Below are 18225 nucleotides of genomic sequence, written 5' to 3' on the forward strand. Positions count from 1 at the left end.
GTTGATACCCAAACAGATTGATACGCAGCTCTGCCGGTCTGTACCCTCACATTGCTTCACAGATACTATTAAGTAAATATGGAAACCACACAATTAAACCTGGCACCTGCGTTCTTATCCTACCACTTGTGACATCTGTGGGCAGAGAATGTTTCCTGAAGACCAGGGCCTGGTGTCAGCCTGGGAGGAAGCCAGCAATTGCCCTTGTTTGTCCCAAAAAGGGAGGGCAGGGGTCTCCTAACAGTGAGGGGTCAGACCCCCATTCATTCCTCCAAAATCACAGCCCTTCCCACCTCTACTTGGTGAGTGACAGCTCATCTCCCAGGGTGGATCTTGGTGACAGCCTGTGTACTTCCTCTTCTCAGTGACACCTGAGCTGAATCAAATTCTGGACTCTCGACCCAGGTGGAGTTACTACCACAGGAGGAAGGAGCCCACCTTTACCTTAAAGGAAGTCAGGGGGCAAATCCCTGTGCGCAAAGGCCCTGATCTGTGGGGTCACCAGGCTGTGTCTCTGAAAACATCTCACCAGCCCATGATGTCCTGGGCCACTTCCCGTGCAGGATGGGTCAGGAGAACCCAGCATCTGGGGCGCTTCCACCTCAGAGTGGAAGAGGGTCACAGGGAGACCTCCTTTCAGGGTCCCCTGCTGAGTCTCCATGTGGACCTGCTCCAGATCCTGGGCCCGTGGGGAGGCCTAGAGCAGATGGGGACACAAGTGACTTGGATGCAGTGCCCCAGTGCTGTGATGGGGACACACAGGGCATCCTGGGCATCAGAACCCCAGGCCAGCACCCTCTCCTGGAAGCCCCACAGGAGCCCTCACCAGGCCCTTCCTTGAAACCTCAAGGGCAGCGAGCTCCTCCTGGGTGGGTAGTTCTCCTGACACTGGATCTGGAGTCCTCTGGACAACCACCACCCTCTCCCTGTGCTCACCCTGTCCTGGGTAAGTTGGGCAGCCTGGGACACACAGTGACTGGCCACTCAGTCTAGAGGTCAGAGCCCACCCCTGCCCAGGACTCAGGGTCAGCTCCCACCTCTGGAGCTTGGTCAGCATCCCTGATGCAGCTGCAGGTCTCTTTATGCCGTCCAGGGGGTGAAATTGGAACACACCAAAAACACAGGAAATTACCATAGGAACCTGGCTTTGGTGAAGGAGATGAGAAAGGAGCCTGATTTCCATATCACAGACCCCTCTGGGCCCCTCCCATGTGTCTGCTTTGTCCTACAGGCTCCTTCTAGGGGGCTACGAGCACCTTCTCTCACAGGGACCCTGTGTAGCTCCCCACTTGCTGCCTTGTATCACCATGGGGAAGGCAGGGTGACCAGAGGCAAGTCCCCCAGGCAGAGGACAGAGGCTGCCCCAAGGGTCGGGGAGCACATGGACAGGCTCAGCCAACAGATGCAGAGAGGGGAGGTTTCCCTAAAATCATGGCCCTCAAGGCCACATGCACCTGCATGGGGGCAGCAAGCCCTTCCAGTGTCCCTACTGCTCCAGCAAGATTAACCTCAAGGGTAACCTGAGCCGGCCATGACGGTCAAGCACAGCAACATGGACATTGGCCTAGACAGCCAAGACCCCATGATGGAGCTGATGGGCACCAACCCCTCAGAGCTTGGTAGCCAGCAGGAGATGGAGGACTTGGAAGAGAATGACTATGCATACCCAGGTGTGGACGGCAGCACCGAGGCCAGCGTCCTCACGGAGCAGGCCATGAAGAAGATGGCCTACTGCCACATGCTATAGCAAAGCTGGGCCACCAAGCACCAGGTGAGGGGGGCCTGGGCATGGGGGTGAGACCCATGGGTTGCAGGCTGTGTTCCTGCAGCTGAGAAATGAGCTGCTGCCCCACTGTGCGGAGCCCTCCCCCGACTCTGAGTCGTTTGCACCACTAGGGACTTATAGACCAAATGGATGGTACTACTGGCCTCAGCTATGAACCGGGCTCAGGCCCCAGGTCTTTTGGGGAAGGAAGGGTAACAGGGACCCAGGTCTGCATCTCCTGGGCCTGCTGCTGTGGGAGGGTGGGGAAAGGGACAGGTCACAGGGCACAGGTTCTCAGGTGTCTGCAGGCCCAGCAGCGCTGGGGCAGCCAGTGTGGGCAGGGCCAAGTGATGGCCCCTCAGGGTATCCAGACACTGAAGAAGGGGTCACTCTGGCCAGGCCTTGTTTCTCCCCTGCCTGCCTCTAGAGATGTTGGAGCCCCAGCTGCTCAGCACTGCCCACTCCCACCCACGAGCCCTCAGCTGGGAACAACCCAGGCCCAGAGCAGGCAGGGCCTCTGCCTTCTACCTCCAGGTGCCTCCTGAGCTGCCTGGAGCCAGGTGCGCATGCACCCCAACCTGGCCGGCAGACACCTTCCCCAGCCAACCCCCAGAAGCCCAGTCTTATCGCCCTAAGGTGGGTTTTGGCAGATGTCACCCAACTCTGTCTTAGCTGGGGCACCACACATGGTGTGTCCCAGCTCAGTGTCCCCACCATGAGCTGAGATGAGACACACCTTGGTCAGGCCACACTAACTCGGACAGGTGGAGGCCCCTTGAGCAGGGGGCAGAGCACCTTGAAGAGGTCACTGGGGACCCACGGGAATTGTTAGGGGCAAGACCGGAGCATTTGTCTTCCTTAAGGTGCAACAAGTATCCATTTTGAGGACGGGGACTGCCAAGAGTCCACAAGCTCCCAGGAAGACCAATTTTTAAAAAGGAAAATGAGGACCATAGTGGAATATATATATATACAAATGGGAGTATTTGGAAGGTAATTTATTTTATACTAGAAGCTCATTGCATGATGATTCATGCAATACGCCTTCCTTCACCTGGCTGCTGGCACCAGTTATCCTCTGGCACCTGGGATTATTGGGTCAAAAAGAACCATGTGCCTTCCCCTCCTCCTCCTCCTCCTCTTCCTCCTCCTCCTCCTCCTCCTCCTCCTCCTCCTCCTCCTCCTCCTTCATCTTATCCTTCTGCTCCTGCCAGCGCAGTGGCCTTGGTCTTAGAAACTCAAGGGAGAAGGTGCAGGACCCCAGGGTGGGGCTCTCCTACCTACCTGCAGCCGCACCATCAGCTGACCCTCTGGACGTTTGATACTTGAACCCCCCTACCCTGTGCCTAGGACCTGGGCGAAGCTAAGGAAAGGGACAGCACAACTCACAATTTGAGGCGGGGGTGGGGGAGGGTGGTCTTGCAAAGGCTACTATCTTCACCCTTCAACCCCAAACTTTCCAAAGAGGTGTGAGGCCTCTCAGGGGACTTGGAAACTCCTGGATGAATTCCATTCTAACTTATTTTGACACGTATACAAACCAACTGTTTCGAAATTCCACTTGTGCAAAGTCCTACTGTGTTTTTATGTTCCTGTTTAAAAGAGAAGTTTACTTGGCAACAATTATAAATAAGTGAATATTCTTTTTTAAAAACAAAATCATGGCCCTCAAGAACCAGGGAGCTCACAGCCATATGACTTCCTACCATACTCCCCTCATCTGACACTCAGGACACCCCCTGCCCCCTTCACTGAAGATCCTACTGAGACTGCTAGTCCTGGGACTCTGTCCCTGGAAACAGGAACCAGGCTGGTCACACCCGAAGAGACAAGGTGGATCCCATCACCAGTCATCACTCACAGGACCCCTTCTCACCCCCAGAGTCACCTGCTGGCGAGTGCAGCAGGGTGGCAGGAGCCTCTCCTGCCTCTGCAGCAGCACTAAGGTTGTCCTACTGCTGGTTTAGGCCTACTCCCAGTGGGGAGAGGGCCTAAGCTGTCAGTCCGACTTTAGGCAATAAAGACAAAAGCAGGCAAATTTAAAGGCTTATTTAGCAATCAATGTTTCAGTATTTCATATTATTTCAAAATATCTAAAAATTCAATAACCTTAATTAAAATTTACTAATTTAGAAAAGAATAGTTGAAATAAGTTAAAAGTTATTTCTTTAGGTGGCTATCTTCCAGAGATTTTTATTTTTTTATTTTATTTTATATCTCAAGAAAAACAATTTTAAATATAATAATGTTAAATCCAATCAACATTAATTATTCAAGAAAAATTATTTTAAATATAATAACATCGCTTGCAATAAACAATATTTTAAGAAAACAAGGATTTTAAGTATAATAATATTACCAAAACTGTACTAACATAGTATCATATCACAAAAGTTGTAGGAAATATTAAAAATATGCAAATAACAGGATTACTTATATTCTAAAATATTTTTCCCATTCTGGCTCTATTTTTGTTCATCAGTTTATGTTGTTCACTATATTCCATAAATGAGTGAGATCTGTGATACTTATCTTTCTCTGACTGACTTATTTCGCTTACAGTGATGCTCTCTACATCCATCCATGCTGTTGCAAATGGTAGGAGTTCCTTCTTTTTTACAGTATTCCATTGTGTAGCTGTACCACAGTTTTCTAATCCGCTCATCTGCTGATCGGCACTTAGGCTGTTTTCAAACCTTAGCTATTGTAAATGTGCTGCTATGAACATTGGGGTGCATATATCCTTTCTGATTGGTGTTTCTGATTTCTTTGGATATATTCCTAGAAATGGGATTATTGGGTCAAATGGAAGTTGCATTTTTAGTTTTTTGAGGAAACTCCATACTGTTCTCCACAGTGGCTGCACCAGTCTGCATTCCCATCAGCAGTGCATGAGGATTCCTTTTTCTCTGCATCCTCGCCAGCTCTTGTCCTTTGTTGATTTGTTGATGATAGCCATTCTGACAGGTGTGAGATGGCACCTCATTATTGTTTTTGATTTTCAAGTCTTAAGTGGCTGCAGGGGAAGGTGTTTTCCAATATGGTGTGTCGACTGTCGTCCCCCTACGCAAGACAAATGTCTATGTGGGAAAGATGTCCTCCACTGCGTGAGAGAATGACTCCGCTGAGGAAAATTGGGGTGTCTGCCTTCTGAGCTCTAGCCCCAGAGCCCTCAGTCCTGGGTTCTGCTCTCACAGCTCCAGTCCACTTCACCCTCCCTCTGCCAGAGCACAAGGTGGGTGGCTCCACAGGGAATTTTTGTGCATTGGCCCTTCAAGAAGGTGCCCTAACTTTCAGCTCCCACTCCCTGGCAAACAGCACCCCTCTGCTTTTCAGTTAGATGTTATGTGGATACCCTCAGATTTGGTGCTCTCTGCTGGGGATCCCAGCTTGGGGATTAGATCCCAGAGTTCATAGTGGCAACTGCCCACTGCCACCCCCCCTCCACACACACACACACACACACACACACACACACACACACACACACACAGCTGAGATATCTCTCCAGGACTTCAGTTGCTGTTTGTGGGTGCCCCGCCAGCCCTTTCGGGCCTCTGAACCTCCTATCAATCTCTATTAACTGTCCCTTTATATGCAGTCTCCACCTTCGGTCCTTGGGTATCAGGATTCTCTCCTGTGAGTTTTCCATTCATTCTTCAGGAAGTCTTTCTGTATTTCAGTTGTAATTCCAGCTTATAGAGATTTGTATTTTTAAAATGGCCCAGACCAGAGTTCCTGTACTTTCATCTCAAAGGTCCTGGGACTTTGGACTTGGAAAGCCAATTATAGCATTTTGAGCTGAATAGGGGAATGGAAAATGATTTAGTGGACTTTAATATTCTGGAGCCACACCTCTGACGATGAAAACAGGGCACAGTAAAACAAGGACAGTACTTTAATCCCTCAAGGATTGGCAAGTGTTGGCAAAAGGACGAACTTATTCATCCATTTTTAAATGTTTCTTTTTATTTGAGTATATTTTTCTCTGAGATTCTGTAGCAATTACAGAGAGATCTGGTTTACAGGTAGCATAGAGCTGAGTGCCATTTCTGACTCATAACTGCTTACAGGTATGGAAAAGACACATTGATCTAAGTAGGCCTCATTCTCCATTCACTTCCCTGGGAATGTGAAAACAGGTCTAGCTGCAGGCAGTGTGGAATGAAACTTAATGGTGCCATTAACTGGCCAAACCTCTTCATTGTCTACTTTATAATGGGGCCAGGCTATGTTGCAAAAGAAGATTAGCCTTTTTTTTCCCCTTGGGGATCCCAAGTCAAATTTCTCCCAGTTTAAGCCTTTGTACCCCAATAGAAAAGGGGACTCTCAAGGCACTGTGGCCTGGTTCCCCATCTACAGAGGCATGTGTAGCAAGCCGAGGTTAGGCATCTCTGCAAGTCTCTGGGCTGTTTGGGCCATTCTGAGTAGGGCGGGTCTGCTGTTAAGCATTCTCTGATTTTCATGGAAGTTAATAATGAAAAGATGTTAGCAAACATTCAGTCAGCCTCAAGGTTAGTTTTCTCTTGGGGGTTCCCTTAAAATCATCATTTTCCCTTTTTGGTTTTGTACATGTAGGCATCACTGATTTTAAAATCTATATCAGGTGACTTGGGACCGAATTGACCAGTAAAATATGTTGCCCCTTAACATGCCCTAATTGAAAGGGGACAGGTTCTGATTTTAAAACAGCCATTGGTTGCCTAGAGACCCCTCCCATTTGTACAGAGGCTTTACTCCGAGGGAGAGGGAAACGTAGATGGTGGGGCAAAGAACAGATAGAGAAGCCCCAGTATCTCCAAGGGCCTAGTAATGTTCCCTTTTATGATAATTTCAGTTTTTTAGTAAGGGAAAGGGGAAAATACCCTCTCATAGTCCTGGAGCAGCCTTATGTTTGCTTCTGTTTCGACTTTGTAAATCACACTTCAGGTTTTCTTTTTAAACAGAAAACCTTGCTTTTTTTGCAAAAGACTCCTCTCCTGTTGCACAGCAGACCTTATTTAGTAATCCTGTTGCCTTGCTCTCCGAAACAGTGGGTATATTAGTTGGAATAGGTCAGAATAGACAGGATTACATGTTCTAACAGTTAAATTTTTGTGAATCCATCACAGTTCCAGACAAAGTCGGGAACAATTACTGGTTCCTCTCTAGCTGAGACCAGCTTTTTCCAAAAGGGACTGTTAGAATTCCTATTCTCATTTTCCTTCAAGTCAGTGGTAATAGAGGAGACAGAAGGGGAAGGAAGAAGGGAGAGGAAAGGGCAAGTCCAGACAAGGAAGGTCAGAAAGGAAGAGGGGGAAATGGGGTGTAGGCATTTATTAACTTCAGAATCATTCTGAGACAGTCTCCTAAATTTCTTAATAATTTCCATTCTTTTTTTGGAAGAATTATTTTTTCTATTCTTCTCCTAAGAAGCTTCCATTTTTCCAAGTAAAGACATGCTTCCCATATAGTCATTCAGTTTCATTTCAGAACCGACATTTTTCTAATTTCTGCATGCAAAATATTAATGTATATACCCCAAAACAACTGCATTTTGGCCATTTCTAAGTTGAAATTTTCTAGTTAAATCTTCCCATTTCTGTAAAGCACTTGCAAGTAAAGGTTTCCTAACAGGAATATTAAATGAGGGCTGGGGTCTGGGAGCGTCTGGCCTTGGAGGCACAATTTCCCATGTTAAATTTTTTTATTTTTGGATATCTGTAGTCTGAGCAAATTTCCAGGATATGTTATGTAGTGGGTCAAGTGTGGCCTCAGTTTCTCTCCGGACTGTCTGAAACAATAGGAAGGATTCAGGCCCGGGAAGACCAAGCCTTATGGTAGCCCCCTAGATGAGCCAGTTAGTTAATTACAGTTGAGTTGGGCCTTCCCTATGGGGCTCCTGCACTTCTGACACCTTCACAAACATTCTTAGTCACCTAAGAATAACCAAGAATTGGACTGCAGGGAGGATGTGCCCCTGTATCTTATGAGCTGATGAGTTCAGCTCATTTATACAGCCAAGGTTTTTTGCTCAGACTCTCAGAAAGCAATTCCAATTAAAAAGCCAAAATCAAAACGAGCCACTCATTTTTTTCCTCCAGTCCTGCCTTCGACTGAGTTCTGTCAACCCTTAACTTTAATTCCATCTCAAGGATTTTAAGACACAGCTCAAATAAAGTCAAACCCTCTACCAAAAGAAAAGGAAGGTCCTGGATCCAAGAGACAACTCACCCATGTTCACCCAATGGGCCGAGAACCAGGGGGCTCAATGGGCCCTTTGCTGGATCCCACAACCAAGTCGGGGTCTGCTGGAAGGTTCTGGGTGAGCTTCTTTAGAATCCTACCGTGAATATGGCAAGTACTGTTAACGTAAAAACATTCAACCCTGTAAAGAATTTGTGTGAGTTTATTTAAGCCAAAATGTCCACAATTGCTGGGAAGCATTACTAGTATCTCAACAAATTGGACAGTGTCTCGAGCAGCCGTGGGCAAACTACGACCCACGGGCGGATCCGGCCCATTTGAAATGAATAAAATTTAAAAAAAAAGACTGTACCCTTTTATGTAATGATGTTTACTTTGAATTTATATTAGTTCACACAAACACTCCATCAATGCTTTTGTTCCGGCCCTCCGGTCCAGTTTAAGAACCCACTGTGGCCCTCAAGTCAAAAAGTTTGCCCACCCCTGGTAGAGAATAGTGTGGGGATTTTTCATTTATTTTTATACATTGCAATCATAGCAGGGGACCTAGGTGGGTTACATGAAATCCAATGATGAAAGATTAGAGAAGGGGGAGAAAGCAAAGTGGGGAAACCTCTGGGATTGGATAAAAAGTAAAATGATACTTAGATGGGTGCAGGATAGTTAATAGTCAACAATTAACACGGTAACAATAACAATGAAGGAATTTTTGGTATCTGTCTGGCACCCACACACATTAGGTTGTGCCCCAGGGGGTCCAGAAAAAAAGTTACCCTGACATTTCAAGGATATGTCATCATAGATGCAAAAAGACAGATATGGTCAGGTAACAGTTGACCTTGTCGGTGAAGATACCAACCTAGGATACCAACTACCCACCATGACGGCTTTTAGTTAAAGTTTAATTTCAGACCATCTTTTGTGATTACTTTAGGTCTCTGAGTTTGCAAGACCGCTATACAGGCCTTCCCTGAGTTTCTCAGTTTAACATGTGGCTCATTTCATCCATATGAGTCAGAATCTGCATTTTTAGCAAGACATGCAGACCCTTCCTATGCACAGGAAATGGGGAGGGGAGTCCCCATCCCCACATCATGGGGTCTCATTCTGGCTGGGCATCCACTACAGCTGGGCAGCTGCTGAAACAGTATATTTTTTTAAATAAATCTTTATTGTTCAGATTATTACAGTTGTTCCTCTTTTTCCCCCCATAGCTCCCCTCCACTTGGTTCCTACCTCACCCCCTTCTGTTACCCCTTGCCCTTACCCTCCCCCCACTGTCCTTGTCCATAGGTGTATGATTTTTATCCAGTCTCTTCCTGCACCCCCCAAACTCCTTTCCCTCCCAAGAATTGTCAGTCCACTCCCTTTCTATGCCCCTGATTCTGTTCTATTAGCCAGTTTATTCTGTTCATCGGATTTTTTATTCACTTGATTTTTAGGTTCACTTGTTGATAGATATGTATTTGTTGTCACTTTGGTTTTTTTTTACCTTTTTCTTCTTCCTCCTCTTCTTAAAGAATACCCTTCAGCATTTCATATAATGCTGGTTTGGCATACACTGACTGAAATAAAGAATATTAGATTTTTCTTTTCTGTGAAGCTCTTATCTGACCTTCAATTCTAAATGAGAGCTGAAGGTAGACTAATCTTATAGATTTATAGATTCTTGCTGGGTAGACTAATCTTGTAGGTTCTTGCTATTCATCACTTTGAATATTTCTCGGCACTCCCTTCTGGCCTGCATAGTCTCTGTTGAGAAATCAGCTGACAGTCGTATGGGTACTCCCTTGTATATAACTAACTGTCTTTCTCTTGCTGCTTTTAAGATTCTCTTTTTGTCTTTTGCCCTTGGCATTTTAATTATGATGTGTCTTGGTGTGGTCCTCTTTGGATTCCTTTTGTTTGGGGTTCTCTGCACTTCCTGGACTTGTAGCTCTATTTCTTTCACCAGGTAGGAGAAGTTTCCTATAATTATTTCTTCAAATAGGTTTTTAATATCTTGCTCTCTCTCTCTTCTTCTGGCACCCCCATAATTCAGATGTTGGTACACTTGAAGTTGTCCCAGAGGCTCCTTGTACTATCTTCATATTTTTGGATTCTTTTTTCTTTTAGCTTTTCCGGTTGGGTGTTTTTTGCTTCTTCATATTTCAAATCTTTGACTTGATTCTTGGAATCCTCTAGTCTGCTGTTGGATTTCTGTATATTATTCTTTATTTCAGTCAGTGTATGCTTAATTTCTGTTTGGTCCTTTTTCATATCCTTGAGGGTCTCACTATATTTCTAGGAGGTTTCTAGAAGATTCTCGAATAACCTTATAACTGTGGTTTTGAACTCTATATCCAGAAGTTTGCTTTCCTCCATTTCTTTCATTTGTGACCTGTTTCTTTGTCTCCACATTTTTAGATGCTTCCCTGTGTTGATAGAGTGGTTTTGTGTGCTAGGTGTCCTATAGGGCCCAGTGGCTCAGCCTCCCTAATAGACACTCTTGGTGCACCCCTTTGTGGGCTGTGTGCACAGTCTTGTTGTAGTTAAGCCTTGATTGCTGTTGGTATCACTGAGTGGAATTGACCTCCAGGCCAACTGGCTGTGAGGACAAGTTTTGTCTACACTGGGAGAACTTCTGTGCTGGAGACACCATTATGGGGCGGGACTTGCTTCAGTGGGGCTTTGGTGCTCACTGAGTCTGCCCATGTTTTTAGGTGGAAAAGGCCAGGCCATTCATATGCAAAAGCCTCTGCATACACCTTGGGTGGGGTTGTAAATTGGGTGGGGCGGGTTCTCAGGGAATCACCAGGGCAGAGCAAACTGCAATGGCTGCCAATCTGCTCTGCCTCAGAGAGGTCCTGGGGTCTGTGTCCTGCAGCCCCATTCAGTAACAATGAACGCTACAAGCACATCTGTGAGAAAGCCGCCCTCACGTTCTAGCTCGATGGCAGACAGTCCAGTTTCTCTCCATATGAGTCTGGGTCCCCAAATTCTCACCTGGAACTGGAGTTCAGAGTAGTCGGGAGTTTGTTTCTCCCTCCCAATTGAAAAACACAACAGCGTACCCAACTGCCAGCCCCTTTCATACGGGCCTCCGTACCTCCAAGCTTCCACACCTCAGCACCTCCTACCGGACTCAATGTGCTTTTCTCTTTCCTTCTAGTGGTAGAATTTCCACTCAGCCAGCCTTCCTATGGTTCTAGATGGTATTCGTTTTGTCTTTTAGGCGTAGTTTTAATGTGGTTGTATGCGGCAGCCAATTCAGGTGTTTACGTATGCCACCATCTTGGTTCTCTCCAATAATCCAAGTCACTGCTCTGGTCCAAGACCCGGTTTTCAAGGTGTATTGCCCAAAGCAGGATTTCGAAGATGTCCCCTGGGCATTGAAATCTTTAGAAAGTTCCCGTGATGATACCATACACAAGGGGGTAGCATTCCTGTGAAAAGAATTCCTGATGTCGTCCCAGGCTTCTGCTCTGAAGATAAGATACAAATGGGGATGCAAGAAGGCAGTGGTAGGGCTACTGTGCACTCCACACAGAGCTGTGGGAGATGCCCTGGATACATACACCCCAAGCTTCTACTTGTCTAATTGTGAGCGGTGGCATGGCACCAGGTGTTAACCTGCAGAGTTAGGCCCTCAGTTCAGCAACCTCGGTACTTGAGTTGAGCTAAGAGAAGAATTCAGAGTCAAGAACTCAAATTATAAGAGATAATTTATTTAGAAAGACACAGAGGTAGAAGAAGTGAGCTGTAGAAGAAATGGGCTCAGGAAACTGGTTACTGAACAAAAGAAGGGTGCGTGTAGCTTAGGACAAAGAGCAAATATAAGAGCGTTGAAGAGAGAAGAAGTGGGGACAGCCATGGGTGTGTTGCAGAGAGAAATAGCCACACTGGGGCATACTTCTTGAGGTTACTTATCTGGAGGTCTCAGGGGAGGAGCCCAAGAAAATATTTATCAGCTTTCCAGGTGTGCCCTTTTGGGTCAAAGATCATCAGTCAATGCAGTAGATCCTGATGTCAACGATGTTCTCACTCATCTGATTTTGCTGCTTTTCTGGGCCTGGAGCTGAAACACAACTGAGGCCTAGATGTATTTCATGCCAGTTGGCACCTCATTGTCCTGAGGGCTTAATGCTGAAGGTTATTCTTAGGTCCTCTGGTTTCTTCCCCCTCTAATGCCATCTAACCCACATTGCTAACAACATGCCAGGGGAGGAAAGGTCAGAGGAGGGCCTGAACCACATGACCAGTGATATGAAAGGTCAGAGGGTCTAAACTGCAAAACCAGAATATGCTCTGGGAGGAAAGGTTACCCAGGGGGCAAGGTCCCAGTCCAGTTTTGCACATTGCTAGGTACCTGGGGCTTTCCATTCTGGTGACCTTCCCTACTGGCCTATTGTCCTACTATGCTCAGGCCTAACTGCCTACTGCACAAGCAAGGTGTATGTGTGTGTGTGTGTGTGTGTGTGTGTGTGTGTGTGTACATGGGGAGGAGTCACTGCAGAAGAAGGAAGAAGCCTCAGCAATTACAGGGAATGCAAATGTAGAGGAAAGAAAAGGAGAGGCAGGAATAATGAGCAGGCAGGGAGGAACCTGTGTACAGACCCCGCCCCTGGCCCATGTGACCAGAAAAGTGATCTTTGCCCAGGAGGAGGCTCAGTGCACAGGGAGGAGGAACAGCATATCCCACCGACTAGGAAAGCTGGGCTTGTGTGAGCATTTTTAGAATCCAAGCTCTTCCCACAGAGGGAGGGAAAGAACAGGCAGCAGACACCATGGAGTCCCCCTCAGCCCCTGCACACAGAGGACTTGTCCCCTGGCAGTGGCTCCTGCTTGCTGGTGAGAGGGGACAACTACCTGGTGGTGGACGGGAGGAGGAGAGGCACAAGCTAGCTGGGGACTCCTGGGGAACACAGGCTCTCAGAGAAAACAAGGGGTAGGGGGCAGGCTTCTGTTTGGACTTGAGGAGAGGAGACAGGAGAACAGAGTAGGATGGGGGAAGGGACTCAGCAACAGGAAAATGATGTGGAAGTGGTGAGACACAGGAACACATCAATGGCTGCTCATTTCCCAAGTTACTCATCACTGAGAGCTGAATGCTGAAAACTTTAGATAACAACATGTTATGTGAGGAGATAGGAAATTTAACCAGGGGCACTAAACAGTGTCCTCACCACCAAGCTCAGAAATGGGCAGATACATCCCAGGAGGTGCCGGACCCTGAACACTCATTCATTCACCCACAAGTATTTACAGTCTGCTGCAAGCACTGCAGGTGCAACAAGATCAGAAAAGCCCCTGTCCCCATGAATCTCAAGTTCTATGAGAGGAGGCAGACCAGGGAAGATCTAGATGTGATGTCAGGTAACCACAAGTGCCTTGCAGGAAACGGCCCATGAACATGTCAGAAAGTGAAGACAGATGTCTTTAGAGGAGGTGATCAGAAAAGGACACTCCTGAGTATCAGCAGGAATCTGAGGGTAGACACGTGAGTAATAGGATTCAAAACAGAGGAAATAAGAGCAGAGGTGGCCACGCTATTGAACTTGACCACAGGACACACACACACACACACACACAAACACACACACACACACACTCAGACCAAGGCTGAGAGATGAAGAGACCTGTTCAGGACCCAGGGATCATCTCTCCATCCCAATACATAGCTCCAAATGTTGATCAATTTCCCTCTTCCCTCCTAGCCTCACTCTTAACCCTCTGGAGCCTGCCCACCACTGCCCAGCTCACTATTGAATCAGTGCCACCCAATGCTGCCGAAGGGAAGGATGTGCTTCTCCGTGTCCACAACCTGCCTGGGAATCTTGGAAGCTATTCCTGGTACACAGGGGGAAAGGTGGACAACAGCCATCAAATTGTATCATATGTAATAGACACTCAAACAACTACCCCCGGGCCTGCAAGCAGTGGTAGAGAGACAATTTACCCCAACGGATCCCTGCTGTTCCAGAACGTCACCCTGAAAGACACAGGATACTATACCCTACTAGTCACAGACAAAGATTATCAGAGCATGCAAGTAACTGGACAGATCCGTGTATACCGTGAGTGATTGCTCTCTGACCTCTGGGTGTCGGGTGGGGTGAAGTCTACTTCACACACAGGACTGACAGCCCTCAACTCTGCCTCAGTCCCCCTCTGCATCATCTCCCAGGTTGGCTTTGGGCATTTAGTGCAGGAAACACAGAGTGGAAACAAACTTCCTAAGATCAGAGTTCCCTTCCTAGGTTCCAGCACTACAGACATTCTACACAGAGAGAAGTCTTATGGGAGTGACTCAGCAGAGTCTCAGTCCAGCACCTGGTCCCCTCCTCATGACCATGACACTGAGAAAACCCTGAAGAGCTTGGTGAGGGACTGTCCTGAGGGGACCCTGGAATGCTCACAGAGAAGCTCAGCCTGGGAACCCCTCTCACACCCCTGTTCCAGGGCTCCTGACTCCAGGGAACCTGGGGAGCCTGTGTCAGGTTGGGTTTGACCTCCTGGAAGGGCTGGGTGGGAGCAGTGGCTCTACTCCAGCTCACCAGCCAGGGATCAGCCCCAAGAGCCACAGCAGGACAGGGACAGAGCCTACTCCTTCAATTAAGGCGGTGTCAGGAGAGTACAAATAGACAAAATACCCTGTATCATTAGCTCACTCTTCTGAGGGACTTAGGAGACTCCGGAGGGAGGTCAGGTCTCCAGGAAGGAACAGAGGAGAGAAGATGCTCCTGACAGTTCCTTGTCCACCAGGGGTCAGCCCAGGAATTCTCTCTCATGGAGACAAATAATGGTAGTGGCCATTTAAGTCAGTGTCTCCTCTATACTGGGCTTGAGTTCAGGTAGTCAGAGATGTTTTAAGGACAATTCACAGACAACATGGTAATCCAGAGTTCATTTGCCATTTGTTCTATTTTTATTCAGGGGAAACGGAGGCACAGTGTGATACAGTCACTGAATCAGGCTCACACAGACACATGCTCTTCTTCATGCTCAGCAAGGTCCTTGCACAGCCACAGCCCCATCCTCTCCTCCATGAGGGTCTTAGGTGTCTGTGGACTCTGAGACCAGCCATTGGTTCAATGCTTTTTCTTAGGGGTCCCTACTGAAGGTAGATTTTCTGGTCTGGTGATAAAGCAAATGGAGAATTAATTTTCACTCTAGAATCAGATTACCTACAATAACATTCAGAGTTACTGCTGGGAGTGCCCAGGCCTTCCCCTTCAGGTTATCTATCCACACTTCCCTGCACTGGACTTGAAACCACTTATTTGTTTCCTGATGTATTGGCGTCACTCCCACTACCTATGAAGCAATGGACTTTGCCTTCTCACTCTCCACCCTGCACCTGCTACCAGCTCAGGGACCAGCACTCACTTGCTCTTTCATGAAGGAGGGAAGGAATGATAGTGAATGATGAATGAATGAATGAATGAATGAATGAATGATACATACTTGCCTCAGAGACTGGAACCTCGATGCAGAGTCCTAAAAGGTTTTGGCCACACCTGTTCCCTGTCCCTACAGGTGCTGAGAGCCATGTCCAGCCCTCTGACCACCTGTCCCTGAAGCCTCCTCAGGAGCCAAGTCCCTTGGTGACTGTGGTGCTGTTCCACTGGGGAAGGTTTTCCAGGCTGCACTGCTCCTGCGCTGGGGAAGCTGTGGGCTCTTGGTCCCTGGGGTCTTTGAAGTCACCTTTGACCCCCACTGCTCACCAAGGACATTCTGCCTCTCTCTGCTCCTTTCATGTCCCTTATCTGCCTCCTCCTTCACTCCAGACACACTGCCTGGCTCTGCTCTGCTTTCCCCACTGTGCAGACTGCCCTGCTAGCACCTGTGTCCAGGCCCACCCTCTCGGGCAATAGGAAAGGACACAAAAATATGTGGGAGCAACAGCCCCAGTTCTGTCATGAGCCAGTTTCCCAGGCCACCAGGAGAAAGAGCATCTGCTGGGCCCCCATCCAGAGCTTCTTCCTCCCCTGAGGCCAACAAGAGGAACAGGCCACCTGACAGAGACATATAAACCATTAACCTAATCTCTAAATGACTCAACCAGGGAGTCAAAAGGCAGAAGGACAGGTCTCAGTCCCCAAAGCTCATGGGCTCACTTCACCACTGACTGGTTACTCACACCCTTGTCCTGGTGTGAGGCTCCCATTCCTCCCAGTGGCTCCCGAGACGTTTCCAAGGTGGGCCTGGTGACCCTGCACCATCTGAATGGTTCACTGCCTGTTTCCACACATGTGTCCTTGACCACAGGGTGGGATCCTCTCAGACTGTGAGATCCACCAGCCACTCTCCTTTCTCTCAGATGCTGCCCAATTTGAATAAATACGACTAAACTCCAGTTGTTTCCTGAGTTAGAAAGAAAAGGAAGAACATATGCCACATGCCCATGTGTGGGCTCCTCCCCATCGGCCTGACTTTCCCTAGAAGGACCTTCTGCCTAACATGGCACATGTCCTTTCTTCCAATCTGGAGTCATCCCTCTCTTTATACAGCAGAGACACCTGGACATGCCTCCCGGTCACTTCTGTACTCTTAGCAGGACTCACCTTCTCTCTATCCCAGGGAGTCCCTCATTTCAAACCCACTGTGGCATCTCCCTTTCGTCACAGTGTGACCTGGTTGGACAACTTGGTCTTCTTCATGCTCTCTAGACAGAGATTCCTCCAAAAACAGTTATTAGAACTTTGGGGCATGAGTGATTTTCACATATTCTTTCACAGTTTAGATCAAAATCTATCTCATAACTGCCAAACACAAATGGTCCACGAGGGCCATATCTTCCACAAGTTCATGCTCCTCCACCTTCCACAAGCCCCCCTTCCGTACATGCTATTGTTTGCATGTTGAGGAAAGATCTCTGCCCTCTGCAGTGGCAGAAAGAATATTAAAGACCAATGCAGAGAGCCCGGCTCTGCTGCCACCGCCAGCCAGCTCCCGCCTTCCCTCACTCTTTTCTAAATCATTCCTGGATTCTGCTCTGCCCTTTCTGGAGTCACTGTCTCATGTCAGTCACCAGTGAACTCCTGGATAGACAGCCACTCCTCGTGGACCTTCAGTCTGGGTACTAAACTCACCAACAGAGTTGCTTCTTGTCTCCTGTGTATTTTTTCTGCTCAGATACCCAGTTCAGGGCCACAGTGCCTAGTCTTCTCAGGATTTAAGGAATATGGGATGGCCCATCATTACTCATCTCTAGGTCAACTCTGGAACATGAGGCTTCAGTGGAAACACATGTTGATCTGACAATATAGGTCTGAGTAGCTGGAAGGGACTCAGCACCTACACCTTCCAGGTGAGACCCAAGGTAAGCCAGGCAGTTAGCTGGTCAGTGAGGAGGCAGGACATATGGTCTCTGACTTCCAGTGCTGTGTCTCTCTGTAATCAAACCCTGACAGTTATCTGACACCTGAGAAAGTCTGTGCTTTTTCTCCCAGACATAAAGCAGGTGGCCTTGCAATCTCTGAACCCTCAGACCCTCAATCATTTGTTTGTCTTGCGACGCACAGACCTGACTTATTTCTTGAAGAACTCAAGTTAGCTGAGAGGCACCAATTCTGATTGAAGAAGACTTTGGAAGACTCAATGGGCAATGTTCTCTCTGTTGACTGCACAGCAGAGTTACCCAAACCCAGCATCACAAGCAACAACTCCAACCCCGAGGAGTACAAGGACCCTGTCATGTTAATGTGTGAACCTCGGACTCATGACACCACCTACCTGTGGTTGATCAACAGTCAGAGTCTCCCAGGCAGTGCCAGACTGCAGCTGTCCAAGGACAATAGGACTCTCACTTTACTCCCTGTCACAAGGAAAGACACGGGACCCTATGAGTGTGAAATCCAGAACCCCATGAGTGCCGGCCGCAGTGACCCTTTCACACTGAATGTTGTCTGTGAGTAACTTCTGTCCCTGCCTGGACCAGGCTGTTCACCTGAATCCACACTGCCAGAGACCAGGCTACATCCATCCCTCTCAGGTCCAAGTACACAGACCCCCACTCTGAACACCCAGGGGGGCCATGAGTTCCTGTACCAGACACATCTAGGCAGACTCAGCCTTGAGCCAAAACTGGGAGGAGACAGGATACTCCAGTTTGGAGAGTCTTGGGGTTAACAAGATTTCATGGGACAAAAAGGTTAATGACTCAGGCTCAGTGAACACAGAGGGCTATGGGTGAAACATTTTAAAACAAGGCTGTGATCCATTTCAGAGAGACAGTGTGGCCCTTACACAGACCAGACCTTCCCCTTCCCTCTGATTACATCATGTGTGAC

At 47.8% G+C, this 18225-nt stretch overlaps 1 protein-coding gene across 15 annotated transcripts in view; it reads left to right on the forward strand.

The window, feature by feature from the left end:
- Nucleotides 1-18225, forward strand: part of LOC132216799 (carcinoembryonic antigen-related cell adhesion molecule 1-like) — a 287472-nt gene that overhangs the window by 130907 nt on the left and 138340 nt on the right. For 2 of the 15 annotated variants that reach the window (XM_059666331.1, XM_059666329.1), the window contains exon 9: nucleotides 13648-14007. The exons of 9 other annotated variants lie outside the window; for them this stretch is intronic. In XM_059666331.1, coding sequence (XP_059522314.1) covers nucleotides 13648-14007 — 360 coding nt within the window. 4 more of the 15 variants (XM_059666366.1, XM_059666328.1, XM_059666333.1 and 1 more) reach the window with 4 other exon arrangements.

This window comes from Myotis daubentonii, chromosome 15 (genome assembly GCF_963259705.1).
Source record: "Myotis daubentonii chromosome 15, mMyoDau2.1, whole genome shotgun sequence".
Classification (NCBI taxonomy): domain Eukaryota; kingdom Metazoa; phylum Chordata; class Mammalia; order Chiroptera; family Vespertilionidae; genus Myotis; species Myotis daubentonii.